Source organism: Montipora capricornis, chromosome 4, assembly GCF_036669925.1.
Source record: "Montipora capricornis isolate CH-2021 chromosome 4, ASM3666992v2, whole genome shotgun sequence".
NCBI classification, from domain to species: domain Eukaryota; kingdom Metazoa; phylum Cnidaria; class Anthozoa; order Scleractinia; family Acroporidae; genus Montipora; species Montipora capricornis.
Genome location: NC_090886.1, coordinates 45,195,714 through 45,212,440, shown reverse-complemented (window position 1 = coordinate 45,212,440; position 16,727 = coordinate 45,195,714). Strand labels below are relative to the sequence as shown.

Below are 16,727 nucleotides of genomic sequence, written 5' to 3'. Positions count from 1 at the left end.
ACCATTTCGAAAGTTTTTGCCTGAAAAAAGGCTCCCGAAAGCACTTTTTAGGGTAAAAATCCGGTAAAAATGGGCGATTGTACCATTTTTCAGACGTTCGAAAATCCAAGGAGAGTCAGGCAAGCAAGAACTTTTGCAACAAATGTTCCGAAAATTTTAGATCTCAAATCGTCGTCCGTACAGATATTTTCCGAAAATTGACGTTGGGTGCCCCTGATTGTTTGTGAGTAGTATACGTTACTTTCAACTAGACCCATCTATCAAGAATTTCAAACTAGTAGTATTGGACCATTAAATAAAAATGAGCACTTCAACCTCGTTCCCAGAGTCCCTTTCTTCTAAATTCCCATAATTAACCCCGTTTTTCAACATATCTCATACCCTCCACGCGATGCCGATTCAGAATAGAACAACACACTTTGGAAAACGGGGTCAATTATAGGAATTTAGAAGGAAATCCAACATATCTAATACCCTCCACGCGATGTCAATTCTAAGTAAAAAACACAAAATGAAAAACGGGGTTAACTAAGGGAATTCATCAGAAAATCCAGCATATCGCATACCCAACAAGCGATGCTGATAGACAATAGAACAACACACTTTGAAAAACGGGGTTAACTAAGGGAATTCATCAGAAAATCCAGCATATCGCATACGCTCCACGTGATGCCAATGGCCAATTAAAAAACACAAAATGAAAAACTGGGTCAATTATGGGAATTTAGATGAAAATTCAACATATCTTATACCCTTCATGCGGTGTAATCTCCAATGATACACCATACACTAAAAAGTGGGGTCCATTATGGAAAATTACCCGAAAATGCAACATATCGCATACGCTCCACAAGATGTCAAGCCCATATTTTAAAAAAATTCAATTTTCTTTAAAATTCCCATAATAAACCCCGTTTTTCAACATATCTCATACCCTTCACGCGATGCCGATTAACAATAGAAAAACAAACTTTGAAAAACGGGGTCAATTATGTGAACTAAGAAGAAAATGCAACCTATAGCATACACTCCACGCGATGGCGATCCTCAACTAAAAAACACAAAATGAAAAAAAGGGGTTAAGTATGGGAATTTAGAATAAAATTCAACATATCATACCCTCCACTCGATGGAATCTGCAATGATACAACATTCACTGAAAAAGGTGGTGAATTATGGAAAATTATAAGAAAAATTTCAACCTATCGCATACACTCCATGCGATGTCAATCCTCAACTAAAAACCACCAAAATGAAAAAAGGGGTTAATTATGGGATTTTAAAAGGAAATTCAACATATATTTCATACCCTTCACGCGAAGCCGATTCACAATAGAACAACACACTGAACTGGTAATTTTCCATAATGGACCCCTTTTTCAGTCAATATGTTGCATCATTGGAGATTACATCGCGTGGAGGGTATAACATATGTTTACTTTCCTTCGTAATTACCATAATTAACCCCGTTCTTCATTTCGTGTTTTTTACTTGAGGATTGACATCGCGTGGAGGGTAATAGATATATGCTTGAATTCCCATAATTAACCCCTTTTTTCATTTTGTGTTTTTTAGTTGAGGATTGACATGCCGTGGAGAGTATGTGATATGTTGATTTTTTTCTTCTAATTGTCCATAATGCACCCCTTTTTCAGTGTATGTAGCATCATTGCAGAGTACATCGCGTGGAGGGTATAAGATATGTTGAATTTTCTTCTGAATTCCTATAATTGACCCCGTTTTTCAACATATTTCATACCAAACACGCGATGCGGATCGACAATAGAACAACGCTCTTTAAAAAAAAGGTGGCAAATTATGGGAATTTATCAGAAAATCTAAAAGGAAATTCAACATATATTTCATACCCTTCACGCGAAGCCGATTCACAATAGAACAACACACTGAACAACATCAATTTTCCGGTAATTTTCCATAATGGACCCCTTTTTATGTTGCATCATTGGAGATTACATCGCGTGGAGGGTATAACATATGTTGACTTTCCTTCTTAATTACCATAATTAACCCCGTTCTTCATTTCGTGTTTTTTACTTGAGGATTGACATCGCGTGGAGGGTAATAGATATATGCTTGGATTTTCTGGTAAATTCCCATAATTTGCCACCTTTTTTCAAAGAGCGTTGTTCTATTGTCGATCCGCATCGCGTGTTTGGTATGAAATATGTTGAAAAACGGGGTCAATTATAGGAATTCAGAAGAAAATTCAACATATCTTATACCCTCCACGCGATGTACTCTGCAATGATGCTACATACACTGAAAAAGGGGTGCATTATGGACAATTAGAAGAAAAAAATCAACATATCACATATGTGACCACGGCATGTCAATCCTCAACTAAAAAACACAAAATGAAAAAAGGGGTTAATTATGGGAATTTAAAAGGAAATTCAACATATATTTCATACCCTTCACGCGAAGCCGATTCACAATAGAACAACACACTGAACAACATGAATTTTCTGCTAATTTTCCATAAAGGACTCCCTTTTTCAGTCAATATGTTGCATCATTGGAGATTACATCGCGTGGAGGGTATAACATATGTTGACTTTCCTTCTTAATTACCATAATTAACCCCGTTCTTCATTTCGTGTTTTTTACTTGAGGATTGACATCGCGTGGAGGGTAATAGATATATGCTTGGATTTTCTGATAAATTCCCATAATTTGCCACCTTTTTTCAAAGAGCGTTGTTCTATTGTCGATCCGCATCGCGTGTTTGGTATGAAATATGTTGAAAAACGGGGTCAATTATAGGAATTCAGAAGAAAATTCAACATATCTTATACCCTCCACGCGATGTACTCTGCAATGATGCTACATACACTGAAAAAGGGGGTGCATTATGGACAATTAGAAGAAAAAAATCAACATATCACATATGTGACCACGGCATGTCAATCCTCAACTAAAAAACACAAAATGAAAAAAGGGGTTAATTATGGGAATTTAAAAGGAAATTCAACATATATTTCATACCCTTCACGCGAAGCCGATTCACAATAGAACAACACACTGAACAACATGAATTTTCTGCTAATTTTCCATAATGGACCCCTTTTTCAGTCAATATGTTGCATCATTGGAGATTACATCGCGTGGAGGGTATAACATATGTTGACTTTCCTTCTTAATTACCATAATTAACCCCGTTCTTCATTTCGTGTTTTTTACTTGAGGATTGACGTCGCGTGGAGGGTAATAGATATATGCTTGGATTTTCTGATAAATTCCCATAATTTGCCACCTTTTTTCAAAGAGCGTTGTTCTATTGTCGATCAGCATCGCGTGTTTGGTATAAAATATGTTGAAAAACGGGGTCAATTATAGGAATTCAGAAGAAAATTCAACATATCTTATACCCTCCACGCGATGTACTATGCAATGATGCTACATACACTGAAAAAGGGGGTGCATTATGGACAATTAGAAGAAAAAAATCAACATATCACATACTCTCCACGGCATGTCAATCCTCAACTAAAAAACACAAAAGGAAAAAAAAAAAGGGCTAATTATGGGAAGTTAAAAGGAAATTCAACATATGTCATACCCTCCACGCAAAGCCGATTCACAATAGAACAACACACTGCAACCCGGGGTCAAGTACGGGAATTTTGAAGGAAATCCATTTTGTGTTTTTCGCTTGAGGATTGACATCGCGTGCAGGGTATTACATGTGTTGGATGTCCTTCTAAATTCACATAATTGACCCCGTTTTTTAAAGTGTGTTGTTCTATTGTGAATCGGCATCGCGTGTATAGTTTGCGATATGTTGAATTTTCGTCTAAATTCCCATAATTATTACCGTTTTTCATTTTGTGTTTTTTACTTGAGGATTGACATCGCGTGGAGGGTATGAGATATGTTAAGTTTCCTTCAAAATTTCCATAATTGACCCTTGTTTTCAAAGTGTGTTGTTCCATTGTGAATCCGCATCGCGTGGAGGGTATGAGATATATTGGATTTTCTGATAAAGTCCCATAATTGACCTCGTTTTTCGAAGTAAGTTTTTCTATTGTCGATCAGTATCGTTTGTTTGTATGAGATATGTTAAATTTTCTTCTAATTTACAATAATGGATCCCTTTTTCAGTGTATGTTGTTTCATTGGAGATAATATCGCCTGGAGGGTAGAAGATATATTGAATAATCCTCTTAATTCCCATGATTAACCCCGGTTTTTTTTTAATTGGGGATTGCCATCGCGTGGAGGGTATGAGATATCTTGGATTTCCTTCTAAATTCCCATAATTAATCCCGTTTTTCATTTTGTGTTTTTTACTTTAGGATTGACATCGCGTGGAGGGTATGAGATATATTAAATTTCCTTCAAATTCCCATAATTGACCCTTGTTTTCAAAGTGTGTTGTTCAATTGTGAATCGGCATCGCGTGGAGGGTATGAGATATGTTGGATTTTCTGATAAAGTCCTATAATTGACCTCTTTTTTCGAAGTATGTTTTTTTATTGTCGATCAGTATCGTTTGTTTGTATGAGATATGTTGAATTTTCTTCTAATTTACAATAATGGATCCCTTTTTCAGTGTATGTTGTTTCATTGGAGATTTTATCGCCTGGAGGGTATAACATATATTGAATAATCCTCTAAATTCCCATGATTAACCCCGGTTTTTCTTTTTAATTGGGGATTGCCATCGCGTGGAGGGTATGAGATATCTTGGATTATCCTTCTAAATTCCCATAATTAACACCGTTTTTCATTTTGTGTTTTTTAATGAGGTATTGACATCGCGTGGAGGGTATGCGATAAGTTAAATTTTCTTCTAATTTTCCGTAATGGACCCCCTTTTTAGTGTATGTTGTTTAATTGGAGAATACATCGCGTGGAGGGTATAACGTATGTTTGATTTTCTCAGTTCTAAATTCCCATAATTAACGTCGTTTTTCATTTTTTTTTTGAAATGGGGGATTGACATCGCGTGGAGGGCATGAGATATGCTGGATATTCTTCTAAATGCCCATAATTGACCCCGGTTTTGAGTGCGTGTTGTTTCATTGGGGATCGACATCGTGTGGAGGATATAGGTCTTTTTTTTCTTCTCACTGAATTCCCAGTGACTTTTTCTAAGCTTGGTAGGTCAAAGTTGGGCTATTAATCTCTAATAGGCCATTTTCGAAATATCAATATTCAGCTTGATAGAGAGGCAGAGAGGACAAAAACAATAGAATCATGTTGCAAGGAATATGAAAGATATTAGCATATCATCCACTTTTCTTGGTCTTTGTCCCCTAAACCTCTCTTTCAAGTTGAATTTTAATACATTGAAAGTGGCCTGATGAAAGCCTTTCAAAAGCCGGGTCGTATTTATATTTGCCGGGCAACCGGTTATGAATAATTAATGCTGTCTCGGCATTCTGTGCGATGTTTTATTGAACATTATAAGTACAGTTTTGAGCATTCGTCCTCAGGGACGCTGGGTAGTTACTTATTTAAAAGGACAATGAAGGCAACAGATTATGGTTAAGTTGAAGTCCATTTGATTCTATTATATATTGACCTAAATATCTTGCTAATTACAAATGTTACAAAATTTTCATGTTTTTCCTATCAATTAATTTTTTAAGAAAATGCAAGTATGTCACTGGTAAGACTTGCATTTTACATTTAACGTTAATACATTTGTAACTTTTGAAGGCTAATACGCCAGTTATAAAGGCGGGTGAACTAAAAAAAGAATGTACCTTTCAAGAGAAAATGAGGGGATAGAGAAGGAGGCTCCCGGTCCAGCCCTTGGGATATGTCATGTCCACGAAAGTTATTTTTAGACGAGCGGAAGTCTTCCGAAACGTCCGCATGCAGGCCAACCTCGGTCCGATGTTTGAAAGAAAATATATATTCATCAGCCTTCCACGTGCGCCATCATTTTCTCTTTCCACTAAGAACCTGAGAGCGAGGCAAGACTGCATGCGGACGTCTCAGAAGACAGACTTCCGCTAGAACAAAGACTTCCGCTCGTCTAAAAATAACTTTCTTGGACATGACATATCCCGGCCAACGCCTTGAGCCTCCCTCTCTGTCCCCTCATTTTCTCTTGACCTTTAAAATATATAGAAAGTGGTTTGTTAGCTTATACAAATCATAGAATGATAATCATTCATAAGATAATTAAATAAAATGAAAGGTCAAGTGGCACAACAGACCAAATGGATTCCGCAATCCTTCTCTCAGCATTGTTATTACGCATGCGTGTTACCTAAATACCGCTTTGAAAATTCCTGTGATATTACTCGGATCGACCCAAAGCTCTGGGAAGCTCTGTGTAGGAGAACATGCGCTGTAGGGTTCTTATAGCCAAAAATGGCTATTTGAACCTTACGGCGCCTGCTCACTCCTCGCGCTAACATGAATGCACCAATTAGAGACGCTTTTGATTGTTCTCCACGAAAACCAATAAGAGGACACTTTGTTTCAGGGTTCCCAAGAGCTCTTCTCTCCCTCGGTCAAGAAAAGAGCTCTGGGGTCGAGATTGATTACTTTCTGTGAACGAAATTCATACCATGCGTTTTCGGCAGGTTTGTTCGAAATCTGATTTATATGGGTAACTCACGAGGGAATTTGTCACTTTTCTTGGAACTCAAGCCACGAAGCCGCGGGAGATTCAAACTTGGACTAAGCGTCGAGCATAGCTTTCTTTTACTATGATCTAGCCCTCTAGAGAGAGTGTTGTCTAATTAGACTGAAGCATAATTAGTTACAATTACTTACACTGAACAAGGACACATCCCGAATAATTTACATAGTTTTATCGCAAATTACTGTAGATTTAATAGTGGATTTGCAAGATGGCGTCATTTTACTACGTATACTAGAATGTTTTGGGGCAATGCTTTGTTATTCAGATTGTTCTATTCATGTCTTAAGTTTTCCTATCAGTCGTCTTCGGAGTCGGTATCGTCGACTGCATTAGCTTTTCTCTGGTGACCTGTGAATAACCGCTCGGCCACTTGCCTCGAGCAGCCTTCTTTGACCATTACGGCGTACACCAATGCCTGAAACGAATAACAAGTATCGCGCATGTAGGTTCTATTGTTCAAGTGTCAATCAGGGCTTTTGACGAGAATAGTATAAAGGAAACCAACCTCTGGAAGTAGAACTGAAAGTAGGTAGCTTATCATCCTGGTGTTGCTATCTTTGAAATCTGGCCAAAATTCCGGCAAAACTGCTTTCAATTCGTTTGTAAGCCTCCTTGTCTAAGAATGCAATAAAAGCGATGAAATCAATAACGAAAACAAAAAACGATGACCATGACGATTGTGATAATGATGATGATTAGTATTATTGTTACTATCATTATTATTACTATCATTATTATTATTAGTAGTAATAATTTTATTATTATTATCATCATCATCATCATCATCATCATCATAATAATAATAATAATAATAATAATTATTTATTATTATTATGAGATTCTCTCCAGCTTTCAATTCTTGCTGGGTGTTCTATGCCACGTCTCAGCTCCTTCCCGCAGCTCAGAGACGCATCACCTTTCTGAGGATGTGTGATGTTCCCAACAAGGCCGTCACTTGGGCGCTCCCAGTTATATCCAGTATACCTAGGTACTCCTGCCACTTCTTGCCAATTAACTTACCATTGATGAGGAAAAATACGTTGTACAGTCACAACTCAAGTTGAGGAGCTCTACCCTTTTGTTGTTATTAAAGAGACTATGTCTGGTGCTTGTGATATTGCCAAACAGGATGCCTTTCATATGATTCTATTCAAAATCAAAAAAAGTAACAATAATAATAACAATAATATTAATACACGTCAAGGAGATCTTGATGTAAAAAATAAAATATTGTAGGTAACAGTTGTTACCTTTAAACCTTTAAGTTCGGGGCACTGCATGAAAGACATTCCTGATGGGTAATTCCTGTTTAAAACGAAACCATATGGTCAGTATTAAAAAAGGGAAATGTCACACCTCCATTTAATACGTGAATGTAAACTGCTGTTGATACACAAGTAAGGGAAAAAGCACACATTACGTATCAACCCTTAAAAATGACGAGTAGTCAACGTAGAAGGTATTAGACATCACTCAACCACCAAAAAGGATGAGGCAATTGTAGCAAGGAATGGAGTCATTGATCAAAGACAACCGTGGTGTTCCTTATAGGGATAATGCACTGAAGATGTCTCTTGCATGAAACGTGTGACCCATACTGCTTCGCTGATTCAGTGCTATTTTCTCTACATAGGTACAAGAATACTCACTTAGTATGCTTGTCTACCTATCCGAGTCAGATGTTGTGAATCGCTAACAAGGCAACGGTATGTTGAAACCTTGGACTTAGCCTAAATTTAATAGATGAATGACATTGACAGGCACTAGCAAGGGGCACAACATACTACATATCTAACCGGCAGTTCCCTGGAAGAAGACGGCAAAGTAATTCTCGAATACTTACGATCTGTTTATCTCCCGGACATTGCAGCCACAATTGTAGTCTCCAGAGGGAGCTATTCTGACTCCCACGCACTCAAAATGAAACCACTTCTCACATTTTTCACAAAATATCCAATTCTGGGTTTTGACTTTTTTTCTATCTGGAATTTTCTGACAGAGGAATGCTGCACATCGTCCGTCCGTGTCCTGTCTTTGTTCATCTCTCTTCCGTTTTCTATTTCCTCTTCTTAAGGGGCCAGTCGACGTAGAGACTGTTGGTCCAGCGGTTGTGGAGGCTGATGATGTTGTTGATATTGAGATAGATGATCTAGCGGATGTGGAGGCTGATGGTGCAGTGGATACTGAGACTGATGATGTAGTGAATGTGGAGGCTGATGGTGCAGTGGATACTGAGACTGATGATGTAGTGAATGTGGAGGCTGATGGTGCAGTGGATACTGAGACTGATGATGTAGTGAATGTGGAGGCTGATGGTGCAGTGGATATTGCGGTCGATGATCCAGTGGATGTAGAGGCTGATGATGGAGTGGAAATTGAGGCTAATGATCCAGTGCATGTGGTGGCTGATGATGGAGTGGAAATTGAGAGTGATGATCCAGTGGATGTGGAGACTGACGGTGCAGTGGGTATTGAGGTTGCTGATCCAGTGGATGTAGAGGCTGATGGTGCAGTGCATATTGCGGTCGATGATCCAGTGGATGTAGAGGCTGATGATGGAGTGGAAATTGAGGCTAATGATCCAGTGCATGTGGTGGCTGATGATGGAGTGGAAATTGAGAGTGATGATCCAGTGGATGTGGAGACTGACGGTGCAGTGGGTATTGAGGTTGCTGATCCAGTGGATGTAGAGGCTGATGGTGCAGTGCATATTGCGGTCGATGATCCAGTGGATGTAGAGGCTGATGATGGAGTGGAAATTGAGGCTAATGATCCAGCGCATGTGGTGGCTAACGATGGAGTGGAAATTGAGAATGATGATGCAGTGCATGTGGAGGCTGATGATGCAGTGGATGTAGAGGCTGATGGTGCAGTTGATATTGAGGCTAATGATCCAGCGCATGTGGTGGCTGATGTTGGGGTGGAAATGGATGTTACCGAAGATGATGTTGATGATGATGCTGTGAATGAAGGGACTGGTGATGCAGTTGACATTGAGGCTGATGATGACGTGGATGTACAAGATGATGAGGAAAAAGTCACCGGAGATGATGATGTGGATGATGACATGGTAGTAATCGGAGTCTGTGCCGGAGCTGGGCTATTCATTTTGAAAATAATCTGATTTTGTAAAGAAATAATTTCTTCAGATTAGCTACCCCGTAGCTAGACGGGTGCTTGAACGGGATCGTTCCCATATTTAAAACATCCAAGGAAATGACTTTGTTAGCGACATCCTTGTATGGAACCTTGCTGTTAATCTTTCCGCAGGCTTCACCTAGAAAAACAAAAGAAATGATAATGGTAGTAGGGATCCTGTGTTTTAAAGGACGGGAGATGTTAAACTATAACTATGATTGAATCGTATCAGTTTATGTCATGAATGACGTATCTGGGCAGACATCTAGAAATAGCGGTTACTTACTATATTTAATGTTAAATAATTGAATGACTTTGCGCCGCAATTCCCCTTTCTCAGACTGGGGGGCCCTCACCCTCTCTTCCCTCGGTGTTCCTAAGAAAAAAACAAGCGGAGAAAAATTACCGCCAGACCTCACTGAGTATTGAAGTTGTATAAGGAATGCTGGAACGTACCGTCTCCATTCACATAAGCGTAGAATTGAGGGGCCAGACCTTGGGTGTCAACAAACTGAATTGCTCTTTGGTGACCAAAACACATCCATTTTCCCACTACCTGTGTCGCAGATAAAGAGGCATTTAACCCCTAAATCCTTGAGATTCTCACACTTCAAAACAAGAAAAAAAGCGCAAAAATAAGAAAAGGATCCGTTCAATTGTGTTTTATTAACTGTCACAGAGGGAGTAAATTATTCAAATATCATTCTATAATTATTTTACCTCGGTTTTCACTTTCTTAAGTATTCTTTTGATTTGCTCTTTTTTTACAATGATATCTTCGGACAGTGCCCTCCTGTTAAATTCTCTCCTCTCCTCGTCCGTCAATTCTTTCCACATGGACGCCAGAAAAACATTCCTGTCAATTAGGGTCATTTCTCTTACAGTTTCTATAAATGAAATAAACAAGTCTTAATAATGACGCAAAGGAAACTTTTCTGGAGACTGGACTGAGAAGTTCTTTCAGAAAGAAATTTAAACTGCTAGTGCTGACGCTAACGACGTAATTCGTCCATTGTCAACCTTCATTGGATTTGCGTACAAAACGATTTGGTACGTAATGAACAGCATTTCAAACTACGTTATTTCACTTCTCTCTCTACCGGCATATAAAAAACCTGCGATCAGGCTCCATTTGTATGGAGCGCTGACATATAAGGACATGAGAGCCATGCTCAATTGGGCAATGAAACATATGGGTTATTGCTCACTTTTTTCGCTCATTAGATCGCTTCATTGATTTTAGTCACTTTCTGTGTTGAATGTCTCTTAAAAAGGTTCATCATGAATTAGCTGTCTCGCTTACGCTAATTTTGCGAATTAAATGAAAGGAATGATATTTGACGGTTCATTTTTGGTAAAAAGGAATACTCTTATTTTGTTACTGTTATTAAAACCAAAACATATTTTTCCTCCTTGTAACAGGAGTTTCCAATCGATTTTCAAAATCTGTCGGTCTAATCATTGATTTGTTTGCGGAAGACTCCTTATACTTGTCAGCCCTTGTAACCACATCCAATTTTTCAGACTTGTCAACCTAGTCTCAAATCAAGTTTCACCTGTGATGTTGTGGAATTTTCGCATCAGCAGCGCTTTGTAAAATAATCTGACAAATAACTGAGCGACAAAATGAAGCCTGTTGATAAGCCTTCATCAGGGTTTTTGATTTTTTTCAAAATAGTCACTTGATAAACAGAAAAATGCGTTACGGCTAATTGCGTAACCTAACCCTAACCTTAACCCTAAACTAACCCCAACCAGACAATCCATTCAGTAAGAGTCAAATACAAGATCTTTGACCCCGTTGGAACAAGTTGTACGTTGGATAAGTCCTGCCTTCTTAAGAGAAAGTTGTCTATTTAAAATACCATGGCCACTGTTGGTTAAACGGCAGTTTTCTTCCTCTTTTCAGTAACACAGCACTGGGTAACAGAGATTTTTAGCCCGCGTGCGTTTAAGATCGTGAAACTCGACCGACGCAAATCGGCGAAAAAAAAAAACCTATTTGGATATATTTTTAAATTAAAAGAGAACCCTTTCGCAACGTTTGCCATTCGGTTATTACATTCAAATCAGAAAAAAAAACCAACCATCAAAAGCAGCAGACTCTTTGCAGAAAAGGTTGAATCCATTAAGGTGTGACTTGTTTGCTCTGCTGAACAACAAAACACCACATTAAAAAGCACACTTTGTTCAGTGTTGCACATTCCACAAACCGTGATCATGACATGCCAACATCACTTACCTCATCGTCGACATAGAAACCACACCAGCACAGTGAGATATATAACTGATGCTGCAGCAACTAGCGTATTCCGAGGCAAATTTAATGCTCGTTGTAATATTTGTACAATTCAATATCAAGTTACAATTTCCTGATTTCTATCACGGAAATTCCTCGCGTAGATTCAAGACAACCTTAATCATTTGTGTTTATCCAGACAGTGACAACAATACGTAAGCAGGTCTAAACCAGTACTACAACCACAGAAATTATAAAAACTGTTACCGAATCAAAACGTGATTTCGGCCATTTCCGAACATTCCTTGTCCATTACTAGCATTTGTCCATCATATAAGTGTCATAGCATGAAAACTCACTAGACAACGCGAACTAATAAGCAAAAATACAAACAAACCGAAAGCTCAAAACGCTTTATTTTATTTCCATGTGAAAATCATTTTCCAGTAAAATAAACGAAAAGAATGCCAATTTTGCCTAAATGTATTTTCGATTTCTCTCACAAATTTGCCCCTAATAAAACTGCTCGGTCAATAAGTACGTACTATACTACGCGACTGCAGCCACAGCTTTCCAAAAAATGTACTTTTACGATCCGAAATATGCATGAGAACCGCTAAAAACGCTCTGATTTTAATTTTATGCTCATTCCTCAGTAAGGTAACTTAAAAGAATGCTCATTTGGCCAAATTATATTTTCGATTTCCCCCACAAATTTCCCCGTCATAAAACTGCCCGGTGAATAACATACTATAGTACGCGACTCCAGCTATAGCCATGAAAAAAATGTGCTTTTACGATCTGAAATACGAAAGAGAACCACTAAAAATGCTCTGATTTTAATTTTATACTCATTCCTAAGTAAAGGAACTTAAAAGAATGCCAATTTGGCCAAATTATATTTCCGATTTTCCCCACAAATTTGCCCGTCATAAAACTGCCCGGTGAATAACATACTATAGTACGCGACTCCAGCTATAGCCATGAAAAAAATGTGCTTACGATCTGAAATACGAAGAGAACCACTAAAAATGCTCTGATTTTAATTTTATACTCATTCCTAAGTAAAGGAACTTAAAAAGAATGCCAATTTGGCCAAATTATATTTTCGATTTCCTCCACAAATTTGCCCGTCATAAAACTGCCCGGTGAATAACGTACTATAGTACGCGACTCCAGCTATAGCCATGAAAAAAATGTGCTTTTAAGATCTGAAATACGACAGAGAACCGTTAAAAATGCTCTGATTTTAATTTTATACTCATTCCTAAGTAAAGGAACTGAAAAGAATGCCAATTTGGCCAAATTATATTTTCGATTTCCCCCACAAATTTGCCCGTCATAAAACTGCCGGTGAATAACGTACTATAGTACGCGACTCCAGCTATAGCCATCCAATAAATGTGCTTTTACGATCTGAAATACGAAAGAGAACCGCTAAAAACGCTCTGATTTTAATTTTCTACACATTCGTAAGTAAGGGAACTAAAAGAATGCCAATTTGGCAAATTATATTTTCGATTTCCCCCACAAATTTGCCCGTCATAAAACTGCCCGGTGAATAACGTACTATAGTACGTGACTCCAGCTATAGCCATGAAAAAAATTGCTTTTACGATCTGAAATACGACAGAGAACCACTAAAAATGCTCTGATTTTAATTTTATACTCATTCCTAAGAAAGGGAACTTAAAGAATGCTAATTTGGCCAAATTATATTTTCGATTCCTCCCACAAATTTGCCCGTCATAAATCTGCCCGGTGAATAACGTACTATAGTACGCGACTCCAGCTATAGCCATCCAATAAATGTGCTTTTACGATCCGAAATACGACAGAGAACCGCCAAAAACGCTCTGATTTTAATTTAATGCTCATTCCTAAGTATAGGAACTTAAAAGAACGCCAATTTGGCCAAATTATATTTTCGATTTCCCCCACAAATTTGCCCGTCATAAAACTGCCCGGTGAATAACGTACTATAGTACGTGACTCCAGCTATAGCCATGAAAAAAATGTGCTTTTACGATCTGAAATACGACAGAGAACCGCTTTAAAAAAACGCTCTGTTTTTAATTTTATACTCATTCCTAAGTAAAGGAACTTAAAAGAATGCCAATTTAACCAAATTATATTTTCGATTTCCCCACAAATTTTCCCGTCATAAAACTGCCCGGTGAATAACGTACTATAGTACGCGACTCCAGCTATAGCCATCCTATAAATGTGCTTTTACCATCTGAAATACGACAGAGAACCTCTTAAACACTCTGATTTTAATTTTATACACATTTGTAAGTAAGGGAACTTAAAAGAATGCCAATTTGGCCTAATTATATTTCGATTTCACCCACAAATTTGCCCGTCATAAAACTGCCCGGTGAATAACGTACTATAGTACGTGACTCCAGCTATAGCCAAACAATAAATGTGCTTTTACGATCTGAAATACGACAGAGAACCGCTAAAAATGCTCTGATTTTAATTTTATACTCATTCCTAAGTAAAGGAACTTAAAAGAATGCCAATTTAACCAAATTATATTTTCGATTTCCCCCACAAATTTGCCCGTCATAAAACTGCCCGGTGAATAACGTACTATAGTACGTGACTCCAGCTATAGCCAAACAATAAATGTGCTTTTACCATCTGAAATACGACAGAGAACCGCTAAAAATCTCTGTTTTTAATTTTATACACATTCGTAAGTAAAGGAACTTAAAAGAATGCCAATTTGGCCAAATTATATTTTCGATTTCCCCACAAATTTGCCCGTCATAAAACTGCCCGGTGAATAACGTACTATAGTACGCGACTCCAGCTATAGCCATCCTATAAATGTGCTTTTACCATCTGAAATACGACAGAGAACCTCTAAAAACACTCTGATTTTAATTTTATAGACATTGTAAGTATAGGAAACTTAAAAGAATGCCACTTTGGCCAAATTATATTTTCGATTTCCCCACAAATTTGCCCGTCATAAAACTGCCGGTGAATAAGGTACTATAGTACGTGACTCAGCTATAGCCATGAAAAAAATGTGCTTTTACGATCTGAAATACGACAGAGAACCGCTAAAAAATGCTCTGATTTTAATTTTATACTCATTCCTAAGTAAAGGAACTTAAAAGAATGCCAATTTGGCCAAATTATAATTTCGATTTCCCCAACAAATTTGCCCGTCATAAATCTGCCACGGTGAATAAACGTACTATAGTACGCGACTCCAGCTATAGCCATCCAATAAATGTGCTTTTACGATCCGAAATACGACAGAGAACCGCCAAAAACGCTCGATTTTAATTTAATGCTCATTCCTAAGTATAGGAACTTAAAAGAACGCCAATTTGGCCAAACTATATTTTCGATTTCCCCCACAAATTTGCCAGTCATAAAAACTGCCCGGTGAATAACGTACTATAGTACGCGACTCCAGCTATAGCCAAACAATAAATGTGCTTTTACCATCTGAAATACGACAGAGAACGCCGAAAAAACGCTCTGTTTTTAATTTTATACACATTCGTAAGTAAGGGAACTTAAAAGAATGTCAATTTGGCCAAATTATATTTTCGATTTCCCCCACAAATGTGCCCGTCATAAAACTGCCCGGTGATAACGTACCATAGTACGTGACTCCAGCTATAGCCAAACAATAAATGTGCTTTTACGATCTGAAATACAACAGAGACCGCTAAAAACGCTCTGATTTTAATTTTATACTCATTCCTAAGCAAGGGAACTTAAAAATGCCAATTTGGCCAAAATTCTCTTTTCGATTTTCCCCACAAATTTGCCTGTCATAAAACTGCCCGGTGAATAACATACTATAGTACGCGACTCCAGCTATAGCCATCCCAATAAATGTGTTTTACGATCCGAAATACGCCAGGGAACCGCTGAAAATGCTCTGATTTTACTTTTATACTCATTCGTAAGTAAGGGAACTTAAAAGAATGTCAATTTGGCGAAATTATATTTTCGATTTCCCCCACAAATTTGCCCGTCCTAAAACGCCCGGTGAATAACGTACTATAGTACGTGACGAGCTATAGCCATCCAATAAATGTGCTTTTACGAACCGAAATACGCCAGAGAACGCTGAAAGCGCTCTGATTTTAATTTTATAACATTTCGAAGTAAGGGAACTTAAACGAATGCCAATTTGGCCAAATTATATTTTCGATTCCTCCCACAAATTTGCCCGTCATAAAACTGCCCGGTGAATAACATACTATAGTACGTGACTCCATCGCTCGCATCCAATAAATGTGCTTTTACGAACCGAAATACGCCAGAGAAACGCTGAAGACGCTTTGATTTTAATTTTATACTCATTCGTAAGTAAGGGAACTTCAACGAATGCCAATTTGGCGAAATTATATTTTCGATTCCTCCCAGAAATTTTGATAGCTAACGTAGTAAATGTATTTCAACTGAAATGTTGTGGAAATATACTGTTCGTCGGGGATTAATTTACCATTGGAATGTGTGCATATTCTACATAGACTGTCTATATTTACCTATGTTATCCTGTAATACACTGTGTTTGAATTAGAATACAAATGTCATTCATTCTTTACTCTCCGATTTTCTCTTCGCTCGATGGGCCGCCATTATTATCATATTTCCTGTACTATAGTACGTACTATAGCGGGTGATGCCCGCGTAATTGGTGCACTTTCAGCGGGTCACCCATAGGGGTTTGGTGCGGAATCGGGT

The 16,727-nt window shown here is 38.0% G+C and overlaps 1 protein-coding gene and 1 pseudogene across 1 annotated transcript; one reads left to right on the top strand and one right to left on the bottom strand.

Annotated features, from left to right (window-relative positions):
• Positions 1-3,076: 3,076 nt before the first annotated feature.
• On the top strand, positions 3,077-9,749 carry LOC138046752 (uncharacterized). The gene is made up of 3 exons (XM_068893340.1): positions 3,077-3,132; positions 4,317-4,335; positions 8,700-9,749. The coding sequence occupies exons 1-3, from the start codon at positions 3,077-3,079 to the stop codon at positions 9,747-9,749; spliced, it is 1,125 nt and encodes a 374-aa protein (XP_068749441.1).
• A 75-nt stretch (positions 9,750-9,824) lies between these two features.
• The window catches only part of LOC138046751 (uncharacterized), a 16,885-nt pseudogene continuing 9,982 nt past the window's right edge, over positions 9,825-16,727 (bottom strand).